General features: G+C 40.7%; 1 protein-coding gene across 1 annotated transcript; it reads left to right on the top strand.

The window, feature by feature from the left end:
* Positions 1–54: 54 nt before the first annotated feature.
* C12H17orf75 (chromosome 12 C17orf75 homolog) lies at positions 55–11796 on the top strand. Its single transcript, XM_005282841.5, has 10 exons — positions 55–1689; positions 4102–4182; positions 5554–5679; positions 6559–6699; positions 6946–7003; positions 8204–8323; positions 8965–9029; positions 9155–9291; positions 10009–10112; positions 10486–11796. The coding sequence occupies exons 1-10, from the start codon at positions 1547–1549 to the stop codon at positions 10693–10695; spliced, it is 1185 nt and encodes a 394-aa protein (XP_005282898.2). The 5' UTR covers positions 55–1546; the 3' UTR covers positions 10696–11796.

The following is an 11796-nucleotide window of genomic DNA, read 5'->3' as shown; positions in this document are numbered from 1 at the left end:
ACATCCACCAGGCTCCCTCTGCCGTTGAGTCTCCTAACAGGCCCCGCGATTGCCAACGGCCGCCATTTTGTTCCAACCTCCTTTCCAGTCCCGCCTAGGGGCGTAGAACCCTCTGTCATGACCCCCCTGGCGGCCACAGGGAGCTGATAGGGGTGAGGAGGGAAGGGATTCGGGTACCCACCAGCGAAGAGATTTAAGGTGCCCACGGGCTGGTTGGACAGGACAGACCGTGCCATTGTGATGTGGCGTCTGTGCCCCACTAGGCAACATCAGCAGGTTGCCTCCACACCCCAAGTTGCTGAGGCAGAACAGCACTCCAAAACATCACCACAGCCTCATTGCATGGCCTCACCGTGTCAGCCCGCCACAAGCAAAGCACAGTCCTGTCCCCTAAAAATCATCACAGTCCTCAGCGGTGTCCCAACCCCAACACGTCACGTCAGGCCGTTAACTAAAGGAAAACATCATCCCTTCCTCTCAAACGTCGGCACAGCATCACCACGTGGCTTCCCCAGGCCGACGCACCGTGTGGTGGCACTGAGGGAAAACACCATTGCGTTCCCTCCAAATATCAACACCATGTCTTATAGCATTACTGCACTGATGCACTGTGTCATGGCTCTAAGGCAAAACGGCAGGAATCTCATCCCCTCAAAACAAGGCCTAAGTGGCAAACTTGACCATTCCAGCATGGAGACCAATGAATGAACTATAGAGACTGAACCATCATAGTCACCAAAAGAGGTGATCACACCAAACTTGTCCTTGAGGCATATTGGCTGGGCTGTTAGGAGAAGCTTGCGTCACTGTTGGTCAATACCATAGTCACTCTAAGGATAAGCAGAGGATGTCATGCCTATGGACATAAATTGTATTTAAATTTTAAATGTGAAATGGTAATTGACAAGATATGTTTTTTCTTTGCAAAAAAAATAATTTGCTTATAAAAGTATAGAAGAGATTTGAGGAATACAAAAGAGGACTTTTAACCTCTGCTGTAAAATTTAGGGATTTCCCCGCAAAGGATAAATTAATAGGGGTGGGGGGGATTTAAACAGCTTCAGAATGAATTTTAATTTTAAAATCGACCATGTAAACACATTCAGTAAAATCCTTCCTCCTAAGAAAGAGAGGGAGACTTCAAAAGATCCCAAATGAAAGATTCTCCCTCCAAACTGAATGAGGGCAAGTCTGGAATGGGGGGAGAAATAGATTCAGAGCTGCCAAATTGGGACTCTTTAAGTGAGAGAGATTTTCAGATTTGTGCCGAAATTGTCAGTCTCTCATGGGAATACACACAGCAACATCTTCCATCCCAACAGGGAGAGGCTGTGACACCAGCCCTACAATGCATCTGCCTTCCAGGAACGGAGAGCGCTGGCGCAATAGTTCTACGAAGCGGTGTTAGTGTGAAAGGCAGGAGCGGAAACAAGGGCAGCCGGAACCTGAGTGCTTGTGGCGTGAGCAGGAAGACGAGCACCGTACGGCAGGAGACCAGAGGGCGGATTTCGTTGCTACACACGAAGAGCTGCTGAGCTGGGGAGAGATGCTGCCGTCTCTGCAGGAGTCTGTGGATGGGGACGAGAGGGAGCTGGAGAGCAGCGAGGAAGGGGGCGGCGCGGCCGAGGAGCGGAGGCTGGAGCGGTTCAGTAATAGCTACTACTGTCTGTACGGCTACAAGGGCTACAGGTGAGGGGCTGGATAGATTCCGCCTCCCCAACCCGCTCCACAGTACCCAGCCTTCTGCTCCCCCCGCCCCCCTTTCCTAGGGACGTCCCGGCACAGTCCAGTGACTTGCAGGTGCCATCTCCCTCCCCTCGCACTACTGCCTGCTGTCAACAGATGATGCAGCTGGAGGGGGGACAAGGGCAGGAGAGAGCGAGGCCATTGTTAGTTGCCTTTAATTCCGGGAGTGGAGGGAGAAGAAGGGAGGGAATAGGATGCAATGAGGATGGCTGAGACTCGTAAAGGTTTGGAGTGTGGTTTCCAAATAAAGGGGAGTTAATCCATCTGGTTAATTACAGCTCCTACTCTGGTCCCAGTGGTCTTCATGGCAACAAAAGGGGAAGCGGTAGACGTGGTATATCTTGACTTTAGTAAAGCTTTTGATATTGTCTTGCATGACCTTCTCATACACAAATTAGGGAAATGCAACCTAGATGGAGCTACTATAAGATAGGTGCAAAACTGGTTGGAAAACCGTTCCCAGAGAGTAGTTATCAGTGGTTCACAGTCATGCTGGAAGGGCATAACAAATGGGGTCCCGCAGGGATCAGTTCTGGGTCCAGTTCTGTTTAATATCTTCATCAATGATTTAGATAATGGCATAGACAGTACACTTATAAAGTTTGCAGATGATTCCAAGCTGGGAGGGGTTAGAAGTGCTTTGGAGGATAGGATTAAAATTCAAAATGATCTGGACAAACTGGAGAAATGGTCTGAAGTAAATAGGATGAAATTCAATAAGAACAAATGCAAAGTACTCCACTTAGGAAGGAACAATCAGTTGCACACATACAAAATGAGAAATGACTCACTAGGAAGAAGTACTGCGGAAAGGGATCTGGGAGTTATAGTGGACCACAAGCTACATATGAGTCAACAATGTAATACTGTTGCAAAAAAAGTGAACATCATTCTGGGATGTATTAGCAGGAGTATTGTAAGCAAGACACAAGAATTAATACTCCTGCTGTACTCCGCTCTGATTAGGCCTCAACTAGAGTATTGTGTCCAATTCTGGGTGCCACATTTCAGGAAAGATGTGGACAACTTGGAGAAAGTCCAGAAAAGAACAAGAAAAATGATTAAAAGGTCTAGAAAAAATGGCCTATGAGGGAAGATTGAAAAAATTGGGTTTGTTTAGTCTGGAAAAGAGAAGCCTGAGAAGGGATATGATAACAGCTTTCAAGTACATAAAAGGTTGTTACAAGAGGAGGGAGAAGAATTGTTCTCCTTAACCTCTAAGGATAGGACAAGAAGCAATGGGCTTAAATTGCAGCAAGGGAGGTTTAAGTTGGACATTAGGAAAAACTTCCTATCTGGGTGGTTAAGCACTGGAATAAATTGCCTAGGGAGATTGTGGAATCTCCACCATTGGCGATTTCTAAGAGCAGGTTAGACAAACACCTGTCAGGAATGGTCTAGATCAGTGGTTCCCAAACTTGTTCCGCCACTTGTGCAGGGAAAGCCCCTGTACGTCCCTTGGCCCGCACCGCTTCCAGCAGCTCCCATTGGCCTGGAGCAGTGAACCACGGCCACTGGGAACCACGATCAGCCGAACCTGTGGATGCGGCAGGTAAACAGCCCGGCCCGCCAGGGGCTTTCCCTGCACAAGCGGTGGAACAAGTTTGGGAACCACTGGTCTAGATAATACTTAGTCCTGCCATGAGTGCAGGGGACTGGACTAGATGACCTCTCGAGGTCTCTTCCAGTCCTATGATTCTCTGATTTTCTGATAGTGTGTGTGTTTCCACTGCTCTACCATGGCCTAGCTGATTTTGAGCTCTGGTTGAGTAGGACTTATTTGTGCAGGGTGAGGAGATGAAAAATGGAAAGATGAGTGGGACAATACCAGATTTTGGTGAGGAGTGGATTATTCTCACCCTTGCTTTGGCACCAGAACATATTGTGTTTTGGGGTCAGCTCCAAATGCAGACTACTCATAAAGTGGGCCTCTAGATAGGAAACTAAGGAATTCCAGGTAATGTTCTTGAAAGGTATATGATTGACAGCACTGAAGCAGGAGGTTTTCAGAGCACAGGCAATGGCCGTACGAGGCTTTCCTACATTGGTCTTCCTAAACTGAGAGGTGGGGAACCCATCCTTAGGTCTGAGAAGGATTTCACCCTCCCTATCTATTCAGTTCTTAGCTGCTTTACTCCATTTTTTGTCTCCCCTGGGATAGAGAATGACAAGTAATTTCTTCCCCTCCTCATCACCCCTTTAGTCCTCCACTCCATAATAGTTTCAAAGGCTACTTCCACTCTGCACCATCCGCACAATGCTTCTTTCTCCTCTGCCCTGTTTAGTGATAATAGACCTGCATACATGTTGTGTGTCCATATTTAATGTCAGTCATAAAAATGCCTTGATTTTCAGTTCATCAGAGCAGGCTGCTGACAGTGATGATGGAAGTCCGAGCAGTGCAACACCAGAAACTCCCTCTGCTGAAGACTTTAGGTAAAACAAACACGGCAGAACCACTTAAGCACCCTGATTTGTCATTCAGTTTCTAATTCAGAGCTTTTGACATCTTCGTATTTGGGTAGATACAGAAAGGAATACAGAGTTAGATAATACAAATCCCTCTGAAAGCCATATTGAATTCACCATTTTTTTCTGGTGATTTTTTTTTTTCTATTAAACACCAAGATGATAATGGACACATACACCAAATAGAATTTCTGAGTTGGGTAAGTGGAGGCTTAGAATAATAGACCAGTGCAAATTATACTCCTCGGGTTCACACTCATTTCTTTTATACTACTACTACTAATTCTTAGCGTATCTACATAATTTTAGGTCTTTGAGTATAAATAATTAACGACTCATTGGAGCAGGGGAACAGGACCTGGGGTCTCCCCTCACACCCCTACTCCAATGTCTTATTTATAATACAGTGGAATAGCTTCAACAGGAGAGACTGAAAGAGCCTCACATCAGAATATCCCATAGCCCAATGGTAGAGCACTTTCCTGAAAGGTTTAGGAGACCCGTCTTCAAATCCTTTCCCTCTCTCAATCAGAGGGGGAATTGAACCTGGGTCTCCCATGTCCCAGGTGAGCGCTCAAACCACTGGGATAAAAGTTATCAGGTGGGCACTACAACCATCTCCTCCTCCAGCCATTTTGTGTGGAGTTAGGTATCTACCTATGCCAGTCTCACAAGAAACACCTTAGATGCCCAAACTAAAGGAGAGGGGTTCCCGGTTATGAGTCACTAGAAGAGAAGAGATAGGTGTCTGTCTCCCTAAGAAGCCTCCCTGCAGCCTGGATTTAAGCACTTATTTCCCTTAGAGGGGCAGAGCTTAGGATACATCCCTTCCTTGGCTTCCCCCAAGGGCTAGCTTAGGTGGCTCCTCGCCTAGTGCTAGCTTTTGTGAATTACATTCTAAGGTGCCTATCTCGCCCCATTCTTTGGTTAGGGAGCTTTGGCCAACTCAGGCTTTTTGAATTGCAGTGTTATTTCTGTAATTTTGCAGGTACCTAAAAGTTATGCGCCGTGATGCTTGTTGTCACAATGCCCAAGTCCCTTTGTGAATCCAGGCCTAAGGGACCTGCTATTGAGTAACTCTGTGTCAATTGATATTAGAATTAAAGAATCCCAATTTAGTGAACAGGACACTGAATACATTTCTGACTTGCCACAGGTCAGATAATGTGTTAGAGGCAGTGCCAGGAACAGATTCCAGGAGTCCTGACTCAGACACTGCAATAACCATAAGGAAGCACTCCTCCCCACATGACATCTGTGGAGTCGGGCATATGCCCAGCTAGAGAATTAAAATAGTTTATTCTTCTTCTCACTAAGAATTTTATCTTGTTTTCAAAGCCTCTCCTTGGTGGATACTAACTTACCAGCTGAAGCAGAGACAGAATTACGCAGTTTTATTGCTAAGCGTTTTATTAAAGGAGCACTTTTTGAGGGGATGGGTAATGTTGCATCTGTGGAGTTGAGGTAAGAGTAAAATGTACTGTTTTTAATTTGTGATAAACATGGGAAGTGATAAGAAATGCTGGCAGTCTCACTAAGTTTACCATCTGCTGCTGCATATGAGTTTAATCCTGATTGCAGCTAATCAGCCTGTCAAAGCATATGTAAGGCTCTCAGTTTAGTTATGTACTAGTAGCATTTGCCTTAGATTTCCTTTAGGTGGCAGTGAAAAACTGCAAACATATTAAATAGTGATAAATTAGTTTTGATCAGGTTGTTCTGATCACACTTTCTGTGCAGTTAACAAGGAGGAAAAGATCTAGGAAGATTGTATATGTGATGCTATGTGCAGGTTGTATTGGGGGCTAGCATTTTTTTAAGTAAAACACACACACAATTTTAGTTGATGCTCACTCCTTTACACATGGCCTTTATGTCTAAAGTCAGTTTATCTTTTGTAGCCTTGTTAGAAAATATGAACAATTGTGTTTTTTTTTTTTTAAGAGGTTATAAATAGGATAGTTAAAACTTGCATTTATTTCTGGGCTGTACCTCTGTCAAAGGTAATCAGAATGACATTACTGTTCTGAAAGCAAGAGTATTCTTTTGGGATCAGGACAGAATTATTTTGATCAAGGTGAAAAACCATAGAGATTCAAAATCCTAATCTTAATCATTATCTGATTATTCACAAATTTATATAAAATGTAGGATAGGAAATCTTGACCCAATTGAAGTCAATGGCAAAACTTCCATTGACTTTAGGAGAGTCAGGATTTCACCTATTGTCAGTGGCTGGTTAAATTCTAATGTGAGATACAAAATGAGATTCAGTTAGAACAATCATTACTTTATTTGGAACATCTGCATCTGATTAATTCAACTTTTTTTTCCTGTCTCTAGCATACCAGAATTTCGAGTTGGTTGTTATTACTGTCTTCTCCAACAAGAAAAGCTTCTAGAAACAGCAACAGTGGAATCAAACGTCAGCCCTCCAGAGTATGTAATTTGTTTCTTAGGAGGCTCAGAGAAAGGGCTCGAGCTATATCCTTTCCTTAACCTCTCTTTATGTGGGTGTAGGGAAAGAGCATATGAAAATAATAGGTAGCGTGTTTACCCCATTAACTTTGAAACCTTTTCCAGATCTGCTGCCAATTCCTTGAATTCATTGACTACTAGCCTACTTGTACACATCTTCCAGAGTATAACTGAAAATGTGATTACCTACTATATACTAAATGGGCAAAACGCAAGTCTCAATTTACATATCTTATTTCCTTAAGAGGATACTTTCAGACTTGAGTTGGACATATATGTTCAAGGCCTGAAGACTAACCTTGATTCAGAGGTAAGATCTAATTCTATGACTGAATTTTTTGTGAATGGTAAAGATGACATTTTATGAATTGTTAACCTGATTTTATCAGGCTGATTTGTTATAGGCTCGCCAATGATCTGAGCAGAAGATACTTAGGTTCTTGTCAAATCAGGCTACAGAATTAGAGAATGTAGAGAGTTCAATACTTTGTCCAGACTCTCAGGGTGTGCAGCAAGGGCACTGACACTGAGAACACAACCTATGTTCTTGTGGTGTACCTTGTGGTTACTGGTACGTCCCAGAATTTTGGTAAACACATTCAGTTCTCCGTTCACTTCCCCAAAGTCGAAAGGGTAACCGGTAGGCCATTTATCTATCCCAAAGGTTATAAACACTTATGCTAACTTGCTCTAGCTAATCATACAGGATACAGGTTCCTTGCATTACAGCCAAATATAACGAAATAATATCTACTGAACTATAAACCAAAATAATATAATCAAACTAATAAAGAAAAACAGATTATATAATATAGCACGCTGGCAGGCTAGCCCCATGGGCTACAGAATAAGGATTGATTACTCTGACAAAAAGTTAGTACAGTACATGAAAGACCAACATAAACAGGAGGAAATGAGCAGCTGTCTATACAGTGAAACAAGTGCATACACTAAGTGCTGCTCACCATACAAGTTAAACAAATGGAAACATCAGACTTTCTTTCCCAAGCACAGTAATCTTAAGGGTTACTTGTGACACTAATAGGTAAATTCAGACAGAAGTGTGAATAAATTGACTAAATCCCTTTAAGAAATTATAATAGCATATGGAAAGGTTAGCAATGAGCATTCAGTCCCCTAACTTTTCTAAGCAGTGGTGACAGGTTGATTTGTATTTTATGTAAATAAACTTGGGGAGGAAAAAAAAGTTCAGGGAATGGAACCCAGGTTCTGACGCCCAGTCCTGTACCCTATCTACTGGACTACACTGCTTGCCTGATACATGTCAGAATAGATTACAAATATAACTTGTCATCTTCTTGCAGAATATAAAGATTTTCAGAGCCAGTGTTTCATGTCAGTAACACTTAAGATGCCAAGCTAATGATTTTAGCTGATTATAGTTCAAAATTAGGAAGGAATTGACATCCAAATTGCATAGTTGGAATGGGTTAGCAATATGCTTATTTTTATACCAGAATCAAAGCTTTAATGTTTCAATTTGCTACAGAAAAGTAACCTGGAGACTTATATTAAACCCTACCTAAGAAGTTGGTTTGAGGACTCTGTATGCCCTATCCAGAGGGTAGTGCAGCTCTTCCAGGAGAAACTCGCCTTTTTATTACATGCTGTAAGTATACATCAAACTAAAACATCTTCTGAACATTTTCTAGTCAACTCAGTGATCCTGTTATATTGTAAATGTAGCTTGCATTTGGCTTTTCCATTCTCCCTGAACTGAATGAAGAAAACCTCCCCCTTTAGTCAATACAAGTGATTTTTCTCAGCTATATTACTAAGCCAGTACCAGCTATTTCATTCACTAAAATTAATAATTTTATAGCTGACTTATTTTAAAATTGAATGCTTAGTGTTCAACTTATAATTAGAATGAAATAGGCAATAAAAATTCCATTTTGCTCAGACTAGGACAAGAACAGCTAAGTATTTATGAAATTCATTGTAGAAAGATGCTGAGAACAAAAAAATAAGATGAGTCATATACTGCTAGACAATGAAAATGAGACGGATGTGGGCAGAATGGTTAATAGAAGTACAAACTAGTGTACTTTTTCAAAATGTATAAATAGTTGTAATGAATATACTGTAGTCTGGAGCACTTATCTAGCTTCTGGTACTTACGAGGCTATTTGGAAAAGAGCTTAACTAAGATCACTTGTTACTCTTTGCTAGTAATAATAATAATGAAAATAGTAACAGAAGTAAAATATATACAGCCAACAGCAATCAAATTGTGTGGTTTTTTTAAAGGCTTTGAGTTACACTCCTGTTGAAGTTAAAAATTCAGATGAAAGAACAAAGAAAGATATTCACAGGTAAAGAATATTACCCCTAAACAGAGACAATATAGCCTATAAGTTGCTTGGCTTATTGTATGATCCCTTTCCTGGTTTTGCTGTTTGGGTGGAAACTAGCCGTTCACAATAGTTTTGTATGTCAGGTTTCTGAGTGCTGCCAGTCTCCAAGGTCTCATTCAGGAAGGTACAATGACCTCCTTGTGTATAGCCATGACTGAGGAACAGCACAAATCGGTGGTAATAGACTGCGGTGGACCACAGCCTCAGTTCCATAATGCAGGTGAAATCATGGATGGGGATGCTTCCATCAACTTATCCAGCTCCTCTTTAGAGAAGGCTCAGCCCTTACAGGATCATACCCAGAAAGTTTTGGGACCTGGCTATCTTGAGAACACCTTTCTTCCCATTTGATATCATGCCATATATGACCCACAGAGGCACTTGATCTCTGGTTTAAAAGTGAGAGGTCCTAGAGTCTGGAATTTGATCAGCTCTATGATCTACCAGAACTCAGATTAGTTAAGCTTCAGATCAATCCGCAGAGCTCACTTTTTCTGTCAGGCTTTTGATGAGTGGTATATAGAGGGATGTGGATGGTTAGATAATTGTAGTTATTTTGGGCAAGTATAATTCTGTTTGATTGGACAGTTTGCTGTAGATTTTAACCTTGTTTGTAGTTTTAAAAGCACCTGGAGCTTTGGGAAAGATGTTTCAAAGAAACTGAAAACAAAATCTGTTTTCTTGGCATACTAGTTAAAATAGCAAGAAAGCGGGATTAGTTACGTTTTCTTTTGTTTTCTCATACACATTCTATCCATCTTTTTATGCTTTTGAATATTTATATCATAGGGCAAACATTACTGGTGTTAATTACGATCATTGTGTGAGTGAGATTAAGTACACAGTCACATACATGTGGGCTATGCAGTGCTCTAATGCGCACGCACACATACACTTTTTCTTTACCTCCTTTTCTTTGTTCCTAAACATGTGACAGGAAGCAACAAATTCTGTGACGACTGGATGCAGGCTTTTCTAAATGGTGCTGAAGGTGGAAATCCATTTCTCTTCCGGCAAATAGTGGAGAACTTTAAATTGAAGGTAACTTTGTATACTCATATGCTTGCAGGAGACAGAAGGTTTACTGAGTATGCAAATAGTCACTTTTGCATTGATATAGTGATAACTGTGAGAGCTTGCCTAGTTCTTGCTATACTTTGAGTGGACAAGAACAGAATATCCTCTAAAGGAGACACAGACAGATTTAGAAACCAACTTATTTTTTTTCTTAAAACAACCTAACTTTAAAATTGCAATAGAAACTCCCATCAAGAGTTGTAGCTAACTGATTTGTCTACTAATGTATGTAATAAAATTCTTACTGCAGACTCTTCCACTTCTCCAAATTCATGTATTGGCATACCATCCCTACAGATAAAAGGATGAGGAATATTTTCTGTTACTGTGTTTATAGGCCATACAAGACACTAACAACCTGAAGAGGTTTATTCGTCAGGCAGAAATGAACCATTATGCCTTGTTCAAGTGTTTCGTGTTTCTAAAGAACTGTGGCAGTGGAGATGTCCTTCTGAAGATTGTTAAAGTGGAGCAAGCAGAAATGCCAGAAGCCAAAAATGTAATAACTGTCCTTGAGGAATTCATGAGAGAAACAGCAGTAGCCTAAAAATCTTAATTTTTGTACTTGCTTTGTGCTATTGTATAAATAATTAATTCCTTCTTTGCAGATCAGAATTCACGATTGCAGGAACTTAAATTATATTTGAAAGCATTCAGTCATTTCAAACTTATTTCACATCTGAGTCTTTTTAGAAAAAGCAGCATGAGATTTGCTTCAGTTTTTGAATATAGTGTTTTATACAAATCCAGACATTCTTTTTTCAACACTTACCAGATTCTGCAACTGATCCTCCTTTTTTGGGGACCACACCATTTTGTTTTTTACTGTCATGTCATAAGAAAAACATTCACCTGAATGGCAGTGATAGTTTTTAAGCATTTAGAAAATGTTTAATGCATAAGAACTAGTAGAGAGGATCATGACTAAACATTGAGATCAGATTTACTTAAACAAAAAAGTCATATAAAGAACTACAAACATTTGGATAAATTGCATATAGTAAATGAATTAAACACATTAAATTCAGAGAATTTTCTCAGGCAACAAGGCCTATGTTCTTGTCATTTGTTTTCACAAACTTAATTCTAAAGTAGAAAATCTGTACTTCTGTGACCAGATTCTCTCTTTGATTATGCTTACCAAACTGATTTATTTTAAACTGAAAATCTGTAAAACAACCTAACTTTGTTGTCAGGTCTCAGATATATATATTTCATTTTGAAAATGCATCATTGTACTCCAGCAATGAACTCTCTCTCACATGGGAAATACATTTTCTAAACCATAAGTAATTTAGACAGCAGAATATATACACCACTTTGGATGCAGTAGGAGCCAAAACTAAAGGGACCTTTATCAAGATTACACAGAGGAGGACTGCAGGAATAGTCCTTATGTAGGCAAACTCACATTTGTTTCAATTTATTAGATAGGGAATGCAACCTTTGTACGTAGTGTGTTTTATCGTAACTTGACACTTAATGAACTATCCTATTATGAAGAGGTCTCCATCACTAACTTTATTTGTAATAATATTACTGAACCAGTAGTGTGACTGCTGTTTGTTTTGTGAGTGCTGTACATCAAAGTTAAAAGGTACATGCTTTCTTGTGATATAATCATATCTAATAAAATAAATGAACAATC

Source organism: Chrysemys picta, chromosome 12 (assembly GCF_011386835.1).
Source record: "Chrysemys picta bellii isolate R12L10 chromosome 12, ASM1138683v2, whole genome shotgun sequence".
Classification (NCBI taxonomy): domain Eukaryota; kingdom Metazoa; phylum Chordata; order Testudines; family Emydidae; genus Chrysemys; species Chrysemys picta.
This window is presented reverse-complemented; position numbering and strand designations above follow the sequence as displayed.